We start from the raw sequence: 25,084 nt of genomic DNA on the forward strand, positions 1-25,084 counted from the left end.
GAAAAATTTGCATTTAAAAACTTGAATTAATTGTTTACAACTAATAAATATGTAATTAACAAAAATCGGACACTCTTTCAAAGCAAATGTTCTTTCGAAGATATATTCAAAATTTCAAGTTATTAGGTTAAAAACTGTTTGAGTCATGCGTCTGGCCAAATTAAAAAAAATGCAGTATTGATTTATTATTGTATTATTATTATAGTGTTGAGAATTGTGAATTATTTTTAAAAGCTCACTTTTGAATATGCTTCTTGAGTTGGTAGAATATTTGGGATGTGTTTCATTGAAAAAGATGCTGGCCAAGACGTTACAGACATGGGTGATCACCATAGATCCATGATTTTGTTTTAGTTCATCAATTCAAGAACCATGATGTTTAAGAGCTATGGTTTGAGCAAAACGGCGTAGAGCAACTTACCACAATGCAGCAATTGATGCATTGAAAGAAATGTTTGGTAACCCCCGGAAGAAAGTGAGCCTACAATATTCTTTGCCCGATACTGAAAAAAGACGACCCTCTAACCTGCACCAACTATAGAGGAATCGGTCATCTTAACATCACATACAAAATCTTCTCGGCCATAATATGTGAACGTCTAAAGCCCATCAACAACAACCAAGGGTGACACCGAGGTTAATATTCAGGCTCGCAAACTCATCGCGACATTGCTGGACCAATTTAGATGAGGATGTGGCCAAGTTAATGGCTTTGACAGCTGCCTGACTGTCTATAAAGATAGCCACTTTTCGGTTTTGGTTTGGGCTTTGTTTAAGTAACTTACATGCTTCCTTTATTGCCAGCTGTTCAGCCTGAAAAACGCTAGCAAAGTCAGGAAGCCTAAAGGATTTAGCTACATTTAGGGACTCAGAAAAGATCCCAGAACCAACTCCGCACTCCATCTTTGAGCCTTCAGTAAAGATGGTTGTGTCGAAACCTATAGACACGATGGCATCCTCCCAATCTTCTCTGGATGGGAAAATAACCTTAAAACCCTTACTAAGGCTCAAAGTAGGAGTGCAGTAATCAGTGTCTACCGAGATAATATCTGAGGGAATCAATTTCGTTATGTTGCTGTGACCATAAGGTTTTGACAACCAGCTGTTTGATTCCTTCAGCCTAATAGCGCTGCAGGAAACTATGTATTTAATAAAAAGGTCGATTGGTAGAAAATCCAAAATAACGTTTAAGGCGTCCGTTTGGCAAGTACACATGGCTCCTGTGGTGCCCACGCAAGCTGTTCTCTGAACCTTCTTTAGCTTATCAATATTTTAGGCTTTGCTCAGAGCAGGACCCATATGTTAAGATTGGACGTACTACGGCTGTGTACGTCCATAAAATCATCTGAAGTCCCCAATTTTTGCCGAAAGTTTTGCTGCAGGCGTAGAAGGCAACACAGGCTTTCTTAACCCGTACTTCAATATTTAGTTTCCAGTTTAGTTTAGGGTCGAGTATAACTCCCAAATATTTTGCACTGGAAGACAATGATAGGATTTGACTGTTGAGGCGAGGTAGCGTGAAGGGCGGTACTTTAGTTTTGGTGGTAAAGAGCAACAGTTCAGTTTTACTTTGGTTTACTCCTAGTCCACAACTCGTGGCCCAGTGATATCACTAATCACAGAGGTGTACTTTCCTGACACCAATAGCACCAAATCATCCACATAGGCTACCGCCTTTATTCAACATATCTCTAATTTACCGAGAATTGTATCCATGACCAGAAGCCATAGAAGAGGCGAAAGGACACCGTTCCCCTACTCAAGTGTTTTGTTGCGATTGTATTGCCTAAAGTGGCTCGAATCTTCCTGCCACTGAGCATGGAAATAATCCATTCTCGAATGAAGTCTTCTACACCGAACTTAACGAGCGATTCTTCTATGGATTCGGTAAGGACGCTGTAATGTCTAGGAAGGTGGCAAGAGTAAATTCTTTATAAAGGATTGTTTGTTCTACAGTACGCAATACCTCATGGAGGGCAGTCTCCGTAGATTTGCCCTTAAGATAAGCATACTGAGAGCTTTCGAGAGGTCGTCCAACTAGGATTTCTCTAATATAGTAATCAAGAATGCACTCCAAGGTTTTAAGCACAAAAGATGTTAAGCTTATTGGTCTGAAATCATTCGCGGATTCTTGACCTCGCCTACCCACTTTCGGGATAAAAACTACTTTGACCTGTCTCCACGACATGGGCACATGTTTGAGAAGGAAACAAAATTTGTTCCAGCCATGGAGCTGCCACACCATGCAACTTTTAAAGCATAACTGGCAGTGTGCCATCCATACCTGGGGATTTATATGGAGAAAAAGTATTGATGACCCACAAAATATTTTCTCTAGTTATAACGGAATTGGCTTGCTCCACATGAACATCGTTTAGCTCTGTGGTTTCAAGCGGTTTAACTTAACTTTTACTTAAGTATTTTGTCTACCTGGGCTCCGCTATGAATGCTGAAAACTACAGTTGAAAACATGCAGATGAAAGCACCTTGGGTCGTTTCAAGAAAAAGGTTCTTCACGTTATCTACGATCCATGCATAAAAGGTGAGTGGAAATATGTGAAGTCGCTATTCTAAGCCGGTAAACCCCTGCAATGATTTTCCATTTGTAGGACAATATTCATAACGTTTTTACCGATATACAGCCACAAATGTTCTTTAAACTCATCGAAACTCCAGATTAAACAACGTCCGAGACAGCCAGTCGGAAATCATATTTAAAATATTATGAATAAATTTAATCTAATTGTTATTTAAAAAAAATATTTTGTTGCATATTATTTTAAAGTTCTATACCTCTAAATGGCATGAAGGCTAAAACCAATTAAAGAGGAGTGATTTTCTATTTTTGAAATGCCTTTTCAAAGATCACGACAAATCAAATTAATCGAACTTTTGTGAAAAGTGTACCTCAGATTGGGCGTTTGGATTTGGCATAAAAATTATAGGAACCTTGTGTTATTGACATTACTTTCAGACATATGAATGGTTTGTTAATCACTAAACGCTGGTTGTCTATGGGCTGCAGCGCTACCAAATTTAATTTATTTATTCTTCCTGCCTGAAATATTGTCCAATTTCATACTCAGTGCAAACGTACTCTTACAAATGCTGATAAAACTAAAACTGTTATACAACCAGGTACACAAGTCACCTTAATAAGTAGTAGATGACCTATACTGGGGTAACCGCTGTGCACTTCATTTCTCTCCGTCAAGTTTTCTGTTCTGATGATGTGTCACTTTGACGTTTCTGAATTCACAAGTGCTAAAAAAAGTAGTGACAAATTTGTGTTTTGTTTATTTTCCAAAATTAAATTTATAAAAACACATTTTTTAAAAGTTATTTTTATTTGAAACAAACAAGAAAAACAACATATTTTCCTTTTCTAGAGGTAAGTTGACATACAAACTTTTTAATATATTTTTCTTTTCTTTTACATTTCAATCAAAAAATGGAATTTTATTAATTTTTGCAAAATTTAAATGCATTTTATTTTACAAAATTGTGCAAACTTTCGATTTGTTGTCTGTTTGGTCGGCCAATTCATCTACTGGGGTATATTTTGGCGGTTCATCTACAAAAACAAAACAACAGGCATATTTTTTTAAGGAATTTCTTGGTGCGACGAGAGAAATACTCACCTGCAACTCGAACCGACTTCTGATCCCTACAGGAAATGCCCTTTCCTTTCGCCTTCAAGTCACTGATGAACTGCATCACTCGTCCCTTTCCATTCTCGCCGGTTGTCCGAATTTCATCGCCTAATGTCCGTTTCGCAGGCTCAAAGTCCTTATCGCGCTCATTCTCGAAGGTGTTGCCCACTCCGTTGAGGTTGGAGTTTACTGACGCCGTTGTCCTTTCGTCATCATCAATCTTTGACTCATCCTTTGGTGTGTACGTCTCCTCGGTTGTCACAGCTGTACTGACATTAGAACTTAGATTTGGACTAGCCTCCTTATGACCTCCGGCACTGGCGCTGGTACTACCACCGCCGCCGCCGGTAAAGAAATTCGACAAACTTTGCTTTGCGTCTTCGACCTTTGATGAAATCTTGTTCGTTGTTGTGTTGACCTTTTGCGAAACCGACGAAACTGTGTTATCAACACCTTCGGAAACTGCCGACACCGTGGAATCGAATTTCTCAGAAACCTTGCCCACCGCACTGTCAACTTCTGAAGACACTTTTCCCGCAGCCGCACTCAATGTGCTCGTAATCTTTCCACCTATATTCTCGGCTTCCTCTGAGACTTTTTCAATTGCTTTATCTTTCTCTTTTGACAAAGTTTGGACAGTGACTTCAGCTGCGGTGATTGCGGAGTGTTTCGCCGCATCTGTAGCTTTGTGGATGGCTTCTCCAGCTTGATCTAGAATCTGCTTAGGCTTCTCCTCAACTAAATTCTTCGCTGCATCTGTAGCTTTGTGAATTGATTCACCAGCCTGCTCCAGAATTTGTTTAGGCTTCTCCTTGACAGGGGTTTCTTCTTCCAAGGCTCTTTTCGAGATGTCTGTGACATCAACTCCATTGTTGATGAATCTTATCTCATTCACTACCGTTTTTCCCAAAAGTTCTGTGGAACTGATCTCCACAGCCAGTTGCTCGTCTTCATCGCTGGACATCATTGGCTCATTTGTCCGGACAATCGGAGTCAAGGCTCGTTTCTTCGCAGATGTCTTTTTATTTGTGGTTCCATTTTCTTGTTGTTGGTTATCTTAAATAAGAAAACAAAAGATTGAAAAAGTTTGAAATGGAAGACTCTTTAACTTACCAGCCACTGATCCTGGGATGTTCTCCAGACTATCATGAAGTTCTGGGCTTGTTTTCTCAAGCGTTTCCTCTTCCTTGACATTCAATTTGTTTGGTTTAAGAGGAGTTCCATCTGGATAGGGTGTTTTGGGTCTTGTTTTACGCTCAGCAGAAGTCGTCACCTGCTGCGCTAGAGCCTTCTCATCAAAACTAATCGATCGAGAAGAACTCTTGCGAGATTTCACAGGAGATGTTGGGGATGAGCTATCGCCGGCGTTTGCTGTGAGAATAGTCTTCTTGGACGGTGTGGAATTATTGCTATCCCATTCGGAATCATCCAATCGACGGTATCTGGCTGACTTCATCGAATTTGTCGGTGATGTGTCCTCAAAGATGTCGAGATCTTTCGAAGACGATGATGATGGTGGACGTTTTTCTTGTGGTTTTTCTTCCTTAACTTCCTTAACCTCTTCATCTTTTGAAACGTCTTCTTTTTTGTTTTCATTTGATTCTACAGAAATTTCCTTCACTTCGATGTGATCTTCCTCGACTTCGACTTTTTCCTTCACTGGTGTGTTGGGTTTTATAGTTTCTGCTTGATTTCCATTCTCCTCGGGTTCTTCAGATTCTTCTGGGATGTTCTGTTCCACAACGCGAACTACTTCTCCAATTTGGTTTATATTCCCATTCAAATCCGGACGAACCACAAAAGTCTTATTGAGCAACTTATTTGCGGCCGACCTTGGAATTCCATGCACCAAAATATGTTGATCCCCCACAACCATATCGAGAGTTCGAAGATTCTTAAATTTGGATATCTCTCGAAATGTCTTCAAATGATGACCACTCTCTGAAAAAGTCGTATAGAACTTATTGGCCTTTGTGAGGGCGGCAAAAAATGAAGTTCCACGCAGAAGCTTGACAATTTGGCCATTTTCCTCACTATCATAATCGTAAAACCTCTGAAAGATCAAACTATTATGTCGTGTGGATTCCATACTCCGATAAATTCCTCCCTCGGTGGTGACTATGTAAATTTCACTCGCTTGTGAAATATGCATGAAGAGGATCTCCTCTTGAGCTGAAAGATTCTTTTGAAGTTCTGTAAATTGTTGGAAAGTGAATTCACTCAACTTTCCTGTGAGATAAAGATTCCCATTCTCGGTTAGAATCAAAGTCGACGAAGGACCACAAACAAATTGCTTCACTTTGAAGTCTAGCTGAACTTCGTAGGGTTCTCTGAGGTCAGGATCATCTGAGCCAAGTTGGTGATTTGAATTCGAACCCCAAGCGATAAGACGACCAACAGCTGAAAGTAGAGTTTTTTGAATTATAAATAAAGTCAACCTAACCTAACCAAAGGGACCTATTGGCTGCCGGAATAAGCAACCAACCAGCATTGCTGGTCAAGTCTGGTGGCGTACGAGCCTTTCCTGTAAGGCCAACGGCAACAGCAAGCAGGGTCTGTACTCATAGTAGGGTAGAATGCAAAGTAGAAGAAACTTTCACTAAATCTGTGATTTTTCCAATTTTCAAAAGGGGCGACACATGATCCAAGCAATTACAGGGGAATTTCGTCCATGAATTGTATAGCAAAAATCATGATGGGAATTCTTAACGAAAGGTTGTATAATTGGTAGGAACAAAATAATATATTAACAGAATATCAGGATGGCATTAAAAAGAAATATTCTATAACTTGGCGTCTATTGTACCCATTAAGCTGGCTGAAAAAAAGAAAGTCTATGCTTTTTTGTGGACTTAAAGGCGGCTCTTGATAAAATCTCCAGACAACTATTAATGCTCAAGTTACGTGAAATGGGAGTCTCAACTAAATTTGTAAACCTGCTAGAGTGCATATACTCTGATACTCAATCAGCAGTGTGGTCAGGAAGGGAGTTATCGGAGTACTTCGAAACAATATATGGGTTGAAACAGGGATGCCTTTTATCACCTTTACTTTTTGCTTCATATATAAATGATCTTCATGCGATTATTGAAGGAGCTCTTAATATCGAAAGTTTCAATATAAGGTTGTTGCTGTATGCTGACGACATGGTGATCTTAGCAGAGAATGTGGAGGTTTTGCAATGCATGATAAAACTTTTTGAAGAGTACTGCCCCAATTGGAATCTCGAAGTGAATCTCTCAAAATCGGAAATTATTGTCTTCCGAAATGGTGGCAGGCTATCAAATAGGGAAAAGTGGATTTTCAACGGAGAAGAAATTCGAATAGTACCTCAGTACACATATCTTGGTGTTCTTCTCACTCCAAAGATGAACTTTTTTAAGCATGTAGAGAAAGAAATGCAGCAGCAAAGAACAGTATTAACGAGATATGGCATTGTTTTTTGAGAAAGCAGACTAATATCAAAATGGAAACTCTTTTTGGCAGTATGCAGAGCTATTCAAACAAGTCTGGGGTTTTGGAACTTTTTATAAAGTGGATAAGCTACAACGATACTTTTTGAAAAGAGTTTTAAAGTTACCAGCATGCACTCCAAACTTTGCATTACCGATTGAAACTGCAGCTGAAGACGGGCACTACTACACACAGGACTTACACCTTACATATGTACAAAAGACTATATTTGAATACAGTGACACGAGACTACCTAAGCAACTTACCAAAATCATCTTAGCAAAACAACTTTTTTGGGTTAATGAGATTAAAATGATCGGAAACAGGTTCGGCTTGCACTGGGATGAGAACATGTAACTCACAAATTATTGATCAACTGAAATCGCATGCAAATCAAGAAGCAGAGCAGAGAGTGCTAGAAGCAGAACACGAATTTTTAAGATATTGGATTATTCAATAGGACCGCAATACATAACAGATGAATTAGAGCCTTACAAAATATCATGGATTTGCAAAGCGAGATGTGATCTTATCTCACTCAACTGAAATAAGCGTGGAGGCAACACATCAACATTATGTAGCCTGTGTAAAAAAAGAAGATATACAAAATAAAGAAGCTACCAAAAGTCTTATATCCTGGAAACCGATTTCTGCAAGGCTTACGACGGTGAGGTTTAGCTCAAAAATCAGAAAAGTCACCATTATTCAATGCAACGCTCCAACGAATGAGGCTTCAGCAGAGGGAAAGAAGACCTCTTTTTATACTCATCTGAATTCGGTGTACAACGGTGTTCCAGAGGACGATATCATTATCATTATGGGGGACTTTTAATGCCTGAATTGGTTCTGATAACAATAATAAGCATGGCCTAGGTCAACGTAACGAAAATGGTGAAATGCTTGTCGACTTCTGTAACACTCGTCAACTTGTGATTGCAGGTTCTTTATTTCCGCACAAGACCTGCCACAAAATCACCTAGGAATCTCCTAATGGTCGAAATGGAGGAAGTCACTGTGCGATGTTCGTAACGAAATGCTGATGCAGGTAGTGACTATCACTTGCTACTGGGTTTGCTTCGCTTACGAACAGCTGCTGTACAGCGTCGCTCAGAGGGTATAGTGAGGAGACCAAGATTCAACACAAGAGTTCTAAGTGACCCTAATTTCGTCACCACACTTGGCGACAAAGCATCGAACATACTAAATGCTGACTTATCGTTAGATGCTTTGTGGGGCAAAATTAAAAGTGCTTACATGGAAGCTGGAACTGAAACTATATCCAGATAGACAAGAGCTAGAGATTCCTGGATATCCCAAGACACCTGGGATAAAATCACATATCGAAGAACACTTAAAATTAGAATCAATTCAGAAAGTGATGCTCAGCGGAAATTGATTCTACGAAACGAGTATAGAGCATCTCATAAGGCAGTCCAGTGGCGTGACAAGAGGGCAAGAGTGGACAAACTTGGGACGCAAGGGAGCTGTTTAAAATCACTAAGGAAATTGTCGGACAGCGTAGTAGCACTAACACTAACCATCCCGTGTTAGATTAGAATGGCAACCTTTTAGTAACGATAGAGATCAGCTACAAAGATGGAAGGAGCACTTTTGGGCGCTGCTAAATGATGACCACAATGCACAATTGAATCCACAATTGAACAACATGAGCAGATCTTCTAGGGGTGTTGGCACCAGTCCCCCAACAAGTGCAGAGACAAGTAATGCGATACATCTTCTAAAAAAAAACAAAGCAGGTGGACTTGATAGTATTCCCGCAGAATTCCTAAAAGCAGACCCTGAGGCAGCTTCCTGTATTTTGCTTAAACTCGTACAGGCTGTTTGGGAGATCGAAAATTACCCAAGAGACTAGAAGGATGGAGTTATTGTAAAGTTACCAAGGAAAGAAAACCTCAAAAACTGTAATAATTGGCGCAGTATCACAGTTCTGTCCGTTTTTCCGAAGTTAATAACAACTATTATTCTCGAGAGGATTAAGTCCAGGATCGAGTCTACCCTCAATAGGCACCAAGCGGGGTTTCGCAGTGGCCGATCGTGCGTCGACCAAATCCACACCTTACGAATCAAACTCGAACAATCAGCTGAGTACCAATCACCGCTGTAACTAATGTTTGTAGATTTTAAGAAGGCGTTTGATCGGGTCAATCGTGAATTCATCTGGAGATCGCTTATTGGCGAGGAATCCCTGAGAAAATTGTTGCTGTTATTAATCGTACAACAAAGTGTTTTGTGTTGCACAATGGACAGCCTTGCGACTCCTTCCATGTGCGTCAAGGAGTGAGACAAGGAGATGTCTTGTCACCAATTTGGCGATTGACGATGTGATGACTGCCACAGTGGGTACAAATAAAAGACACGGTATCCAATGGAGTCTGTTTGACAAGTTTAGTCACATTATGCTGACGATATATGTCTCATGGCAAAGAACACGGCAGGCTTAAATCAGATGTGTAATTCGCTGTAATTGAATGGAGAGGTGGCTGGCTTAAGGATTAACACAAATAAGACCAAAGTAACGACCGCGGGCCAAAGCACACAAGTTATTCTAAAGCAGGGGACCATAGAGGAGGTCAAGCAGTTTAATTATCTGGGAAGTTTTATAGCTCTCCATAGCGGAACGGACCTGGATATTAACAGTAGAATAAACAATGCCCGTAGTGCATTTTGCTGCTGTGTAGAACTCTAGCAAAATATCGCTACGCAACCAGTTGAAACTCTTCGAATCCAACGTCAAATCAGTGCTGTTATATGGTTCTAAAACATGGAAATTCTCTATTCTAAGATATGAATACAATCCGTGCAATGGAATCCCCAGGGTAATAGACGCGTTGGAAGACCAAAGACAACTTGGAGGTCATCAGTTTTGAAGGAGGCTCAGTCTCAAGGTATTCAATCGTGGTCACAGCTGAGGTCAGTTGCGCGTGAATCGGGATAGGTGGAAGGATCTATTTGCTGCCCTATGCTCCAGGAGGAGTTAAAGCGCTGCTTTACTTGCAGCCGGGCAACATTATATAACCTAAATTTTCCAGCACAAAACACATTAAAAAACATTCATTGATTTAAATTGCGTTTAAAAACCATAAATTGTCAATATAACAAAAAATATGTAGGTTATGATAAGAAGAATGTTTACTTTTAGATTTTGCATACATCCGGTGCACGGAAGTACGTGGTGTGGGACATAACGAAGTAAGAGGTGGAACGTGGGTTGTGTAATTACTGCCTCCGAATAAATCAAACTTTTCCGCCTCACAAAAACACATTAAAATAATATCAACACGAAAGTTGCACCCTTAGTTTAAAATGCTCTACATTCACTTGGTGGATGATTTTTGAATGGATTTTTTCAAAACAATGGGTTTATGAAATGTTAGCCGTTGGCCGATAATTGTCGTTCGGGTTTTTTATTATGTATTTTTATTCGTGTCCTAAAATGTCCTTTTACTCAAGTCGAGACAGGACATGCAAGTTCTATTAAATCACATTGTCCTGTCCTATCAATTGCTAATATTCCTCACGCGATGTTGCGACAGACAAACTCTTTGGAGTTAAGTTCCATCACATCACCCCAAATTGTCGTTACCTAGAATTTCAACCTGTGGTGTTTCTATCCTGACAAGATAGGTTTAAATGAAGCACGCTATTGTCCCAGGAGGTGATTCAGTTATTTACATTCCTACATTCGTCTCTGTATTTCCCCAGAAGTGCATTATTATTGGTTTGTTTGTTAAATTGATAGAACTACTCACACGTCAACATGACGAAATGGTCATTTCCAGCTGAAATGCTAACGAAGTTTTCTGGATCTTCACTGTTTTGGAGGCAATTATCAAGTTCCTCGAGACGGAATGGTTTTCTTATGATGGAATACTTCTCTGTGCCAATGGTTGTCGTGGTGAAGTTTTCAGAAACCTTTGTGTCCGATGGGAATATGTTCCTTCCCGTGAAGAAGATTTCATTGGAATCTAAGAAGAAAATGAGTAAATTAGAAGAAATAAAGAAGAGAATTTTCAGTGTCACACTTACGGGTGAGAATAACTGCCCAACCGTGTCCAAATGCAATGTCGGCAATTTTGAGACCAAGTGTCTTCAAGGACTTTACGCATGTGGGTTTAGTTATTATGTTGTTGGTGTTATTGTTATTTGTTCCGACTCCCAATTGACCGAAATAGTTTTCACCCCAAACAAATAAACGTCCTGATTCTGTCGATGAAAAAAATATAGTTCCGCAGTTTGAGAAAGAGAAATCAATATTTTTTTTTAATGTCAATTATCGAAGTTAACACTCAATATTTTTGGACTTAATGGTCTTCTATGTTTTGTTAGCTTATGAATAATGAAATAGAAACAAGTCTGAAACTAGGTCGCAAGTGCTTGATTGTTATAGTAATAGTAAATAAAATTGTCCCGAATTGAACTTGATGCATAAAAACCTAGGTTTGAAGTAAAATTTTCTGTAAGAGGTAAAAGTCAGTATGGGTCATTTAAAGGACTAGGCCACCTGGTTACTCTCGATGAATCGTTATTTTTTGTTTTTAAACAGTCCATTGGGACTTAATAAATGTTGTCTCGAAATCCCAAACTAGAAAGTCAACCGAAATCGCAATTTTTTGACTTTGCCGTCATTTCTGTGTCAGCTTGAATCATAATAAACCGACTATGTCTCTTTTTATTGGTATGACTTAAGTCTCTGACATAGTTGATCATGATTTACAACAGGATTTAGAGGAGTTCTTTTTCAATGGCTGAAGTCATATTTAATAGAAAGAGTTCAAAAAGTAGTAGTTAATGGTGTAATGTGTGAAGCTCGATATATAAAATCTGGATTACCTCAGGGCTCCGCACTCGGGCCCTAGTTGTTTCTGGTTAGTATAACCTGTCTCTTTGGATTGCTTTTGCAGATGATATATAGTTTACCTACCAGTCAAACTCAGAACATAATTGTAACATTCAAATTGAAGGAGATCTCGAAATTTTAAGGACTTGGTTCTCGGTTCATAAGTTAATAAAAAAAAAAAATACTAAAATAATGTAATCCAAACTTTTTTTTTATCAGCTTTGCAATTACAATTTTATATTTCACGGTTCGAATTGTAGACAATTCACCTTTCCTTTACATAGTTTAGGTAGACCTAATTTTCAAGCGACTGGTTCTTTTTCCGATTCTTGTTTAAAAATTGATTCAGTGTACAGTTTTAAATATCTAGGAGTTACAATTGATTTTAATCTTAACTGAAAAGATCATATTTTCAAAATTAAAAATTATTTGATGCTCATTACTAAAAAAATGTATCGGTTAATACCATTTTGCTTTAAAACGAGTTTTAACTTTAATTTATAACGGGCTCTAAAATTCAATAAAGTTTATCTGGCTGGGGTGGATTATATGCTTCTACTTTAAGACCCTTGTTGATTGCTCAAAAACATCTACAGTTGTGTTCATAAAAATAGCAGTGCTGGTTACATTTAATTAGATTGTCAATTATTTAACTAACGGAAATTCTTACAAAAAAAAAAAAATTACCATGTTACTAGCATCTAACGGTCTTTCGTTTTCATATTAGAGACTTTTAGCTTGAAGTTATACCCTACTTTTCCCGGTGAACACCCATTATTTCAAACTCTCTGGATATAGAGTGTTCATTAAAATAGCAGTGCTTTTGATTTTATAATTAAAAAGTTTTAAAAATTATTTTTTTTTCATTTTTCGGTAAGTAAATATTTTACTATATAAAGTTTTAAGTATTTTTAACAACTTTTAATAAATGTAAGCTCAAAAATAAAAAATCGGACGGTCAAGACACTGCACCGAAGAAATTCGAAAACTTATTTGAAAACTGCGTTTGGAGGGAAAAACCTACCAAAATATTCAAGACATCCTAGGCTGCTCAGCAAAAATGGTCAGTAATGCCTTAAAATGTCAAAATAAACCGAAAACGCGATTCCCAAAAAGGATGGCTACTGAAAGAACTGACAGAAAAATTGTTCAGTTAGCAAAACAGAACCCTTCCATATGCTCAAGGAAAATAAGAAATGGACTTCAACTGTCTGTTAGTGCTGTTACAATACGAAGACGTCTTTTGTAAGCGAAGTTACCAGCCCAAAGAACACGCAAGGTATCATTCTTGACGAAAAGGCAAGAATGAGAATGGAGTTTGTTAAAGCGCATAGAGATTGGGCAAAAGAGAAATGGAGGAATGTTCTGTAGAGCGATGAAAACAAAGTCTTCCTTTTTGGGTCCAAGGGTCGTTGAGAATATATGAGAAGACCCTAAAATGCAGCATACGATCCACGGTACACTATAAAAACAGTGAAGCATGGTGGAGGAATAATTATGATATGAGCTTGTTTTTCATATTACGGGGTCGGGCCTATTTATCCCATGGGGGGTATAAGGGATGAAACCGAACTATGTGGAAATTCTCGAGGAGGTTATGTTACCCTATGCTGAAGACAAAATGCCGTTGGTTTGGGTATACCAACAAAACTATGACCCAAAGCATACGTCAAAAAAGGCAGAATCATGGTTGCGCAGAAGAATTTATCCGCAATGGAGTGGCCCGCTCAATCCCCCGACCTTAACCCCATCGCATATTTGTGGGGGATGATAAGAACGCAGTTCATAAAGCACAACCCAAGAATTCGAAAGAATTGTGGGAAGCAGTGCGTGATGCGTGGAACGCAATACCAGTCGAGAGGTATCAGCTTTTTAGTGGACTCGATGCCGATAACAAAAACAATGGTTATGCAACAAAGTACTAATTGTAAGCTAAAATTTATTGGTATACTTTTATATAAGTTATTACAGTTTTTCTTACTTCTTACGTAATAGATCCAGTACTTCGTCATGCACTGCTATTTTTATGAACAGCCATATATTTAAAAAGCGGTTTTTACTGTGATAAAGCTAACAGTAAAAACTCGATAATACTTATTTTCTGTTATTATGAATAAAATATTTAAGTTTGTTATTAGAAGTTTAATGAAATATATTATAACGTTGATATTGAAGGCCCTTTTTGTTTTATTTGGAGAGCACTGCTATTGTTATGAACACAACTGTACATAATTAGAATCATGTGCAACTAAAATCGATTAACCGAAAGTGGCCCTTATTCAAGGATTTGGGAATTCTAATTTTGAGATACCTTTACAAAGAAAAATTGTAACATTCCAAGTAGGAACTCGCACTCTTTTTCTTCTTTGTATGTAACATCTAAAAAAACTTATCTGAGCACTTGGCTTAAATAATTTAGTATTATTGCAGCACTGATTGTCACCCACATCAGTTTTTAATTTGATGAATTTGATTTGATCCTTCAAAGCTAAAGGATGATAACTATTATTTCTATGTATTTCTAATATTATGTCCTTGGTTTTCGAATTTTAGTATTAAAGGTATTACAAAACTATTCCTGATTTTATTACAACTTAAAACTTGAAACGAGTTTTTTCTTAATGCTCTGGTTTTTGAGTTGAACGGATTTATAATTCAAACTATTTTTAACCTATTGACTTGAAATCTTGAATTTTATTTTCTTTTTATTCAAAGCTGAAAATTTATTTTATCGGGAGAGGGTCGAAATGCTGGTATTTTAAAATACTGTAGTATTTTGTACATACACTATTTTTAAATACAGTGTTTTGAGATACAGTATTTAAATACAGCATTATGGTCCAAACAGTATTTTGAGCCCAAACCGTTTTTATTATCGAAACCAATCAAAACCAATAATTTTTCTGGCAGGTCGTTTACAGCTATCATTAGATGTCTGTCATTGAAAAAAAAGTTCCTTCCTAAAATCCACCGAAAAATGTTTACTGACAGAATCTGTCTTTGGGATTATGTGAAATTGGAACACACATCAGTGCAACGATTCGTTTCACTTCTCAACATAAAAGTATTAGCTGTTCAGGAAAATGAATTTTCTTACGAAAAATAGAAAAATACAATTTTAGAGAAAAATAAATGAGCAATTAAACTTTTTTTTAAAAAAAGAAAATTGTTTGTGTGATTTCCGATCGATCAGTTTATAATTTTTATTTCTAACCAAAAGGAAAACCCGGTAAATATTGATTCAAAAACTATTCCGGATCGATTTTAATGAAAGCTATAACTGGCCCCTTATAAAATTTCTTGTAAAATTTATGACAGATTGAAATTATTTTGTAAAAATTATAAATTATTAATTTCCATAATTCAAATATTTCTTGTCTGAATTAAAAATACTTAACCAAATAAAGGGTTGTTCACATACAAATTTGTTTTTTAAAATGCAATTAAACGTATGGTGGCTTTATTTGTAAAAATAAATATTCTAATTAGTTATAGAATGGCTTTTTCCCAGTAGAACATTCTTTTACTTTAATTTTCTAAGAGATTGTTAAGCCTTTCAGACTATAGCTCACGAATTGCTTGGATAATATTGGCCTTACCATCGAACCTTTGAAATTCTCCCCAAAAGAAGTCAACAAATTTTAAATTGCAGCCAATTTGCATCGCCAATATGAGTGGTAACACGATTTGCATTCTGCCAGAACCATTGGTCGTCCAAATCCATATCTTCAATTTCAGTAAAACAAAATCGGCTAAAATGGCTTTGTAAAGCTCAACGCTAGTTGAGTGAAACGTTTTTGTTCCTATTTTCTCTTTCGAACAAAAATGGTCCACTCAACAATCCGAAACACACTGTCGCTCTTTGTAAATTCATTTTTTTTTCGATAAAAAAGTTCGGGTTTCCCGAGCCCCAGATGTGGTAATTTTTTAGGGATCATGACGAAATCTATAATGCCAAAAATCTCGAATGCCGAAAATCTCGAAAATAAAAAAAAATTATATAGAACTCAAAAATCTCGAATCCACAAAAATCCAGAATTAACAAAAATCTCGAAAGACTCTATCTAGAAAAATATCTCGAAAAAAAATATAAATTCGAGATTTTTTTTTTGTATTTTTAACAGTTAAAAGTCAATAAAACACAAATACATCAGTTTACCCAATATTTTATTTTCTAAGCGAGAAAAAAAAATTGCAAACAATAAGAAAGGTGCATGTGTAGCAATGTGCAATTGTATGATTGATAACAAACTCTACTTGTCAACTTAAAGTTTGATAAGGAGAAGTAAGTTATCCAGAATGTATGTTTGAATTTTTGCATTCGAGATATTTTTTTTCTAGATTTTGGCATTTCGAGGTTTTATTTTCTAGATTTTTGTTTTCGAGATTTTTTCCATTCTAGATTTTTGTTTTCGAGATTTTCATATTCGAGATTTTTACTTTCTAGATAATTAATTTCTAGATATCGTGGTAGACCCAATTTTTTATTGTTAACGTGGATGCCAAGATGAAAATGCACCTCGTGATTTCTCACAAAAAGCATAGTGATTTTGTCTATTTAAGTTTGTGATTAAACAAACACATACTGTTTTTTAAAGAACAGAACTAGACCCATTTAAACATCGTGTGTCCTTTTTCCAAGTCCAATACGTACGTAGAATCATTTTGCTTTCCATTTTTTGATGTTGATCGAAAATCTTCTTCTTCAGAACATACTAGAGATACATTTTTTATCACTTCGAAATTTAACCTCCTCCCCTTCTCCACAAAATTTGCGTTTATTGAATGCTTGAGGTCTTCATCATCCAAAATTCACTTTCCACGATTTTTTTTAATAAGGAAATAAATAATAGTTACTTGGGACTAAATCCAGGATTGTTGAATTTCTTCTAAACCACAATGGCGAACTCAAAACCTTAAAATTATTGCTGTGTGCAATAATGGCAACAGACTGGCGGCGTTGAGTTTGCACCTTTTTCTCTTAATTTCTTCCCTTAAATGGTAGAAAGTAAATGCGTAATTTTAGTTTATGGTTTTACATTTTCTTCATTCAATATGCAAAATTATGCTGAGCCCTAAAAATTTATAGCCATAAGGTTTTCAGAAGAAGGAGTAACTTCTTTATCTTCGAAGGTCTGTACAATTTTTATACCACTCATAGAGCTCTGTTTGCTTTTAGGGTCATAATGATAGACCCGCATTTCTTCAACAATAACATTTTTACTAAGAATTCAGAAGGATTTTTCATTACAGATTTGTAAAGACAAAGTTGTCGGGCACTCCAGTAAAAGTTTCTCGACCTGAACCTGAGCGAGGTTCAACATGTATGCTTTCTCAACATCAATGCTTTCTCTAACTCTTTGAAATTCACTTGACCATTTCTGGGCCATAGATAAGAAAATGGCTGACCCGGTGGTGTGATATTTAGTGCGTTGGACTGTCATACCAGAGGTCTTGGGTTCAATCCCGTCTATGCCATCTAAAGTTTTTTTTTCACAGGGACTGCCTCTTGCGAGAAATTGAAAAATTCTTCAAGAGTAATTCTTGTCATAAAAAGTGCTTTCTTAAATTAGCCGTTCGGATTCGGCTTAAAACTGTAGGTCAGTTCCATCCCTGACAACAGTACTCGCACACAAGAATGGTTGAGAGTTGTTAGTCACTAGGCTCTAGTTTTCAAGGGACAGTTGCGCCACCTAATTTATTTATTTTAAATTAATTAAAGATTTTACTTTATTAGTAAGTCAATTAGTTAATATAATTAAAAAATCACTCCGATACCGCAAATATTTCGAATACCTCTCAAAGTATTTTATTAAAAAGTGAAAAAAACACATGTTCTTATTCCTTGGAAGTTCAGATAAACTGAAGTTTATAAGCCCTAGAGTTTAAAATCTGATTTGAAAATGACAACTTCGAGTGAAAAAATAATCCTTCAACTTCGAGTGAAGAAAATGGATCGAAAAAGTAAATTTTTAAAATAGGCAAAAAAAAACAATATCTGAAAGAATATTTTAGAAAACACAATTTTTTATACTAAAATATAATCTGTTTAACTAATTTTGTTGAACAAATTGATTTGTATTTATGAAGTCTTTGCTTTCAATCGACGTAATGTAGCGTTTTTTTTAGTTGCATGAAAAGTTTCGATGATTGTTGTCTATGGTTTGACACTTATAAATTTCTGTAAGATTTGACAATTCATCGTGAATTGCTTAACGCTAGGATAACGCTTCCAAACTGAAAAAAAATTACGAATTTCATGCAGCACTTAATCCATTTTACGGTACTGTGAAAAATTGGACTATTTAACTCATAACGGAAGTCATATTTCAAAAATAAATACCGTGAAATTATTTATTATCTTATTATTATTGAAATTTCATAAGCTTTTAACAAAAACATTCGATATGAATCTAGGTTAAGTCAGTAGGTAGGCCAAATAGCTTACTTTACGTATCTCCTAAGTTTTGAGTTATTTAAGGTAACACTTGCCAGGACAATTAACAATTTACCACGTGAACTTTCGAGTTGTATCCTAACATTCTATTTAGACTTAAATGTAAACAGTCCTTTGCCACCAATGGTTTATTTTCGATTATCGCGTCTCTATGTAAACCCAAAACTTAAAAAAAACAGCACCCTAATAGTTTTTCAGACAGACTAATAATTCCCTTGTTAACCTTTTCAGAGCCAAATTGTCCTGTTTTTCAAACTGACACGACGACCACTATGGCTTCTATTTTCTATAACTGCAAATAAAAAATTGATAATGCTTTAACTGTGTTCATTTTTGTTCATATTAAACAATTCTTGGAAAATGAAAATACAAAAGAAAAACTATTATAGCCTTAAAGACAGGTACGTTAAGAAAAATAGAAATGTTTTTCTTTTTTTTTTGAAGACTTACACAATTTTGTAGGTCTAAATATTTAATCTAACTTAATCACGAACAAACACAACGTCTGACCCTTGAAAAGCTTTTAGGACTTGTTTTTCTTGTGTTTTTATCGCTTTGGCTTTCACTTTTCTTTAAGGAATCGCCCACTGGGCGCACGTGAGAAGCGTACGGCGTATACCTTCGTTTCCTTTAAGGAGTCTTTGGATAGCCATTTGCACTTCGTGTTCATTAAACTTTCATTTTTTTCTTGTGTCGTTCTTAAATTGCATTCGTCTTAGCTTTTGCGTTCGATGGGAATTCTTTTTGGATGTTTTGTTTTTTTTTGATTTTTCATTTTACTGTGTGACCTTATTTCAGTTTTCTTTTTCTTTTCCTCTCGATTCTTTAAAATGAAGTGGTCGCCGGTTCTAAAAAGGACCTTCTTCCATTTTCCATTAAAAGAAATTACAATTTTTAATCGACAAAAAAAAGAGTAGAAAACTGAAAACTTGAGAGAAAATGAAAAATTAAATGAATTGAAACAAAACATTCATAGCTAAGCTAAATGATTGAAAAGAAGTTCCTTTTGTGTCCTTTTTATTCGCTTCAATTTTGTGTGTGTTCCATTTGTAATGTTGTAATTAGAATTGAAGTAGCCTAAGGACAATAAGTAACGAAGAAGCAGCGTTAATTGATGTTTTCATGTAATTTACAAGAACCAAATTGGTCTTTTATTTGATCTTAGGCTTTAAAGCTTTTTAAAGGAAGGACATAAATTGAAAAGCCTTTAATTGTAATTCAAAGGCAATAAGATTTTTTGTTTATTCCTTTTTCTCAGGGACTTCGTAAACAGTTAATTAAAAGAAAAAGAATTGTATTCAATTTGAAGACGTAAAGAACTTGAGTAGTTTGTAGGTTTTTTAAGATTGGAATGTTGCGCAATTCTCATAGACTTTTCAATAAAAAATCACTCTTCTTTTGGTAAACGTATTTCAAATAATGAAATTGAAAATTGTACTGACACAAGGACTAAATAAAGGATAAAAACTATTTTAATTCATCAGAATGAGACGGACAAGGTATACGAATCTTTGAAAAACAACGAAACAATCAAGTTGTTACTCCAACAATACTATAAAAATGCTTTAGCTTAGCTCAAGGGGTTAGAAATTTGAAATTTTTACTGAAAACAAAATTATGAAACTGCTTAAAGAACAGCAACAAAATTTCCATTTATAGGTTATTTCAAGATTTGTAACTCTAAAAAATGGACGTAATTAAAAAATCTTTAGTTGTAGCTTTAAGTGTAAAGCTTCATCAAATACGGTTTCTTGAAGTAGTTCAAAGAAAACTTTCAAACGGACTACGATAATTTCAATACAAACAATACAAGTTCGAGAATGTACAAATATTTGAACAATTTTTTTTAATCTTTCAACCTTAATTTATTCCTAAAAACTCTGAAAATTCCATAGCTCTGTGTTTTTCTTCCAAGTGCCGTAAAGCTTCAAAATTATTGTTTTGGTAAAAATGATTAATTTGATAAATTGGGTCATTCTGTTGCATTTTTTCAATAACAAGATTTTTTGATTAGAGAAATAATTTTCATTTATTCGTTCAAAAACAAAATAGTTATTTAAAAAACCGGAGAAAAAAACAAATTTTATTTTTTCTGAATGATTAATACGCAACAAATCTTCGTGCAGAACTTCTCTAAACGGCAAATTAAAGATTTAAAGCAACTTGGAAAATTAGTTGCCGATAGTTTTCTTTTTAACTATTTTCGAATTTGAGCTTTTTAATGCTCATATAAAAATTAAAAACATAAAACTTTAATTTAGCCCTTTTTAGAAATACCACCGTTTTTTTTTTGAAACGCCGCGTTAAAAAAGTTCGAGTTTAGAATTGTATTCACAATTCGGTTGTTTTGATGTTTACACTGTTCTTTAAACAAATTTAAAAAAACTATCAAAAGCATTTGATTTTTGAGATGAAATGTATTAAAGTTATATTTGATTTATCCTCGCGACCTATATACATTTTTTATTGCTATATATGTATGTCGTCTATCCACAAAATTTAGAATGTTTGATTTAAAAAGAATATTTAATGCGGCAACCTTAAGCAAACGTCAAAATATACTTATGCCCATGTTCCGAATTTTGATCGAAAGTGAATTGAAATCAGGTTTCAATTTCACGTGAAATGAAATTGCATTGACGATGAAAAAAACGTCAATTCGATAGATTTCGAAAACTCTGAAATTGCTTCGAACTATCAGATCAGAACTGAAGGATCATCCATTTTTATTTTGTTTCTGAAGTAAAATGTTGTTTGAAGATGGAAGCAATATTATTGGCAATATTATTATTAAGTGAAAAAAGGAAGTAGATTTTAAGGGAACAAATAAGAAGACGAATTTTGTCAGACAAATAAAATATATTGGATTTACCTGACAAAATGTAAGTGTGTAAAGATTATGTAGAATTGTTCTGATAAATAAAAAAAAATCTTGATTTTCTTTTTTAAGCTTTCATTGTAATTTTAGATTGAGTAAGTTCTAAGGGAAATAGAACTTTTTATAATACCTTCATCGATTCTTTCAATTCAAAAACTTGCTGCAACCCTCCGATTCCTAGCAAAACGATGCTATCAAAGATCAATTCACATAAATACAAATTTTATTTGAAAGCGCTCAAAAAATGGAACAAATCGAAATACAGAACCTCCATTTGCATTTTCGAAAATTCGTTTTCGCAAATTGTATTTACAATAAGTGAAATGCAGAACATGGACATTAATGTCATGGTTATATGACAATATGTAAGCTTTCTCGATTCTTCTTAACAATTGCACTTTTACTTAGTATTACTGTTCGGACTATGAAAACTAGAGACATTTGCTTCTGGATTTGAAGACGAAATCAAAGTCAGAAAAAACTTAAAAACCTTTCTATACTTAAAAGTGAAACTAAACATTTTTTGTATCCTTAGAGTGCGAAGTGATTTTTCTTCCATTTAAAAAATAGACAAGTTCCGATGATCGAAATTTAGACCAAGGGAATTAGTTCGTTTTTAAGTTTTTAGTTAATTTAAAATTTGAACTTCATTTTACGTTAATTTTTCGCACGAAAAATACTAAAATAATACTCACTTTAAAAATTACAAAATCTGATGAGAGGCTGAGGGTAAAATCAATCGTCAATTTAGAAAATGACTCCGAACTGATTGTACAAGCAGCAGCGCCACGTAAATTATTTTTTGTCAGCCGATATTTTGACACAAGTAGACTTGACTTAATGGTAGAAGACTATTTCTTTAGTCGATCTCCAAGTTACATACATTGAAAGGAAATTTTTATACAGCTTGTCAATCAGGTTCTTAAAAACTGCCCTTACTATTTTCTAATTTTAAAATTTCAAATCTTCAAATCACACTAAACTTCAGAATCGTAAGAACTACAAAAAAAGAAAGTTCAGAGATTCCGAACCGTCAAATATAAACGACATTAATAAAAAATATGAGTTCTATGCTAAATTTTATTCCTTCTCGTAAATAATTTATTTTAATTAATTAATATGAAACAGTTTAATCATTTTTGTTGCAAAAGTTTAAGCTAAAATCTTTGTTGGTATGGTCATGTATAGAGATTAATACCTGGAGACGGCAAATATGCCAAGTCCGTAATCTTACTACAAATTGTATATTATTTTTCAGATAAGATGAAAATAAAAAATAATAATAATCATAATAATACAGAGATGCGTTTTTTAGCCGTACTACGCGGATGTGGAATGCTTAACCATACTCTCTTTCGAAAGCTTATTTTTTTTTTCAAAGAGGAATACAATATTCAAAAATAAAGCATTTTAAAATTTTGCTTCAGAATTAAAATTTACAATTTTCCAATTATTTTTAAGAAGCAGTCTTAAAAATAAAGCGAATAAGGTTTTTTACAATCACGGTTGGCGATAAGCTCATACCTGTAGTCCGTTTTCCACCAAACCACCGACATCCCTAATTTTGAACATATTAAAAAATAGAGACAAAAATATGTTTGAGATTAGTTACAACAAGAAATTTTAACTCAATAAATAGAATTTTTAAAAGACAATTTCTCTGAATAAAAATCTGAGACACCACTCAGCCCTTCATAATTAAAAAAAAGAGGCTGGGATGCGACCCACACTGATAAATTCCCATCCCGTCTGTCGATTTGTCTTGCTTAAAAAGTTTACAACACGACCAGGAGAGTGGATAAGAAAGAGCCAACATAAGAAGATTATCTGTTGTGAGCATATGAGAAGAACCGGTTCGGCTTTAGAACAATGGTTGTCCTGTGTGGTTCAACGTTGCCCCTTCCCAGATGGAGAAGTTTCGGGTGTTCGAGCGGCAGTGTTTAAGACGCTGTATTATATTGTCAAAAATTTTACCAAATGTTGAAAACGTTATTCTTTGCTGAACAAAATAGTTTTGGAGATAAAACCATTTTTGAAGTGATACATTTTTGTTTCAGTTTTTTTTATTCATAAAAAAATCGTTATAACATAATATAATATAAAATTTAATTCAATTCTCTAGCGTTATTAGTCCGTGAGATATTTAGGGTTAACTAAATTGTTCACTTTTTTTTTAACTGCTATGTTAAAAAAATGCTAGCAATTTCTTTGAGAGCCCTTTCTGCATCTATCTGCCTTATTATCTGTATAACAAAATTTATTTGAAGTCATATCTCAACTGGATTTTGAGCTATGGATGACGAAAAAACGTCGCGAACGTACGGAAGAACGGACGTACGAACGTACGTTCACACGTACGTAGAGACATAATTCTAAAAACCTTTTAATTCGACTCTAGGGGCCTTGAAACGTCGAGATATGTCAAAATTTTCAATTCGACAAATCGGACTCATTAGAATAACTTTCTATTTGAAGTTTAAAAAACCAAGATCGGGTAACTTTTCAAAATTGAAAAACTGAAGCACTTACTTTCGCGTTATCAGAAAATTGGCTGACTCTATCTACAATTATTTTGTCTTTGATTTCCGAAAACTAATAGTACTTTGACGTCACTTAAAAAAATCATTTTTCAACATTTTCTTTCTGGATATAGTAAAATCCCGCCTTATTAAACTGTACTAAAATGTCTACAATATTTCGAAGATTCGTAAACTTCAATGTTTATAAAAGTACCTATTTTCTGAAATATTTTTTTTTCTATTTCGTCGACTTCTCCCAAGAATGATACAAAAAAAAAGTTCGTCCCGAAAGTTAATAACAAAAACACTCCTTTTTGTAAAATTTAAAGACCTGGGTTGATATAATTCCATTTCCCCTTAAAATTCCTTAAAGTTTTGCAGAAATCCAAAATAACAATATTAAAAAAAATCCTTGTTCTAAAGTAATTATTCAAGATTGAAAAATTTCAACAGGAAACTCTTAATGTGCAAAAGAGAACAAAGTCAGCACTATCACTCCATCAGAATTCTTTAATCCCATTAAATAAATAGTTCCACAAAAGTTCCAACGCCTTAAAGTATTTCCAACTCCGCTTCTTTTCTTTTTGTATTTTTCTTTTAATTTAAAAAAAATAATCTCATTGTTTACCACAAATAACTGCACTCTGGTTGGCACCGGAAGTTAACCTCCTAACCGGGTCATTCTTTATATAGAAGTAGCTTTGTGTATTCTCAGCTAAATGGGATTTCCCCAGAGTGAATATGGCTCCTGTATTGGGTATATCCATAGTGTTATCCTTTTTGTTGAAATCTCTTTGTTGATTTATATGTTTTCTATATTTTTGCTAAAAGAAAAATATAAAATATCCTGTTTTCGTTTTCACTTTGTGTTTTTCACACCAAATATCTATGCCAACGAAACTAAGAGCAACACAGTCTACATTATTCCACTTTGAAGCAAACGACCGACGACGATGGGTGGACGAGCCAGGACAAGCGATAGGGACAATGGCGACGAGGACGACGTTGACGAGAATCCTTTGGAAAACCGTTCAATTGTATATTCGATCGATTTTAAATGGTTGTGGATAAAAGTCTTTTCCAATTTCACTGCTTGGATAGAACTTGAGGTCCGTTGTCGCGAGGACTTGTGGTCAGTTACCCGGTTACTTGAATACTGGTCAAACAATTGCCACAGCAGGTGCTGAGCTGACCATTGAGGCTCTCCATTCACTCACTCAGTCATTCATCCATCCAAGAGGGTGCATTATGGTATAGTTCCAATTC

The 25,084-nt window shown here is 35.1% G+C and overlaps 2 protein-coding genes across 2 annotated transcripts in view; one reads left to right on the forward strand and one right to left on the reverse strand.

Moving 5' to 3' along the window:
• Positions 1–3,254: 3,254 nt before the first annotated feature.
• Positions 3,255–25,084, forward strand: part of LOC129947559 (uncharacterized) — a 49,011-nt gene continuing 27,181 nt past the window's right edge. The window contains exon 1 of the mRNA XM_056058163.1: positions 3,255–3,391. The gene's annotated coding sequence lies outside the window, so the exon portion shown is untranslated. The remainder of the gene's footprint in view (positions 3,392–25,084) is intronic.
• Positions 3,397–24,992, reverse strand: LOC129947558 (X-linked retinitis pigmentosa GTPase regulator). Its single transcript, XM_056058161.1, has 6 exons — positions 24,447–24,992; positions 11,154–11,330; positions 10,877–11,092; positions 4,767–6,053; positions 3,642–4,709; positions 3,397–3,574 (listed from the first exon to the last, which is right to left on the reverse strand). Exons 1-6 carry the CDS (start codon positions 24,583–24,585, stop codon positions 3,495–3,497), a joined length of 2,967 nt encoding a protein of 988 aa, XP_055914136.1. The 5' UTR covers positions 24,586–24,992; the 3' UTR covers positions 3,397–3,494.

The sequence above is a fragment of the Eupeodes corollae genome, chromosome 2 (genome assembly GCF_945859685.1).
Source record: "Eupeodes corollae chromosome 2, idEupCoro1.1, whole genome shotgun sequence".
In the NCBI taxonomy this organism is placed as follows: Eukaryota; Metazoa; Arthropoda; class Insecta; order Diptera; family Syrphidae; genus Eupeodes; species Eupeodes corollae.

Excerpts from the sequence above, each read along its gene's own strand:
- LOC129947558 (XM_056058161.1), bottom strand. The coding sequence starts at position 24,585 with ATGGATATACCCAATACAGGAGCCATATTCACTCTGGGGAAATCCCAT. Across the intron at positions 11,331-24,446 it reads CCAGAGTGCAGTTATTTGTG|AATCAGGACGTTTATTTGTT; the intron begins GTAAACAATGAG and ends TTTCATCGACAG. Across the intron at positions 4,710-4,766 it reads CATCCCAGGATCAGTGGCTG|ATAACCAACAACAAGAAAAT; the intron begins GTAAGTTAAAGA and ends TTCTTATTTAAG.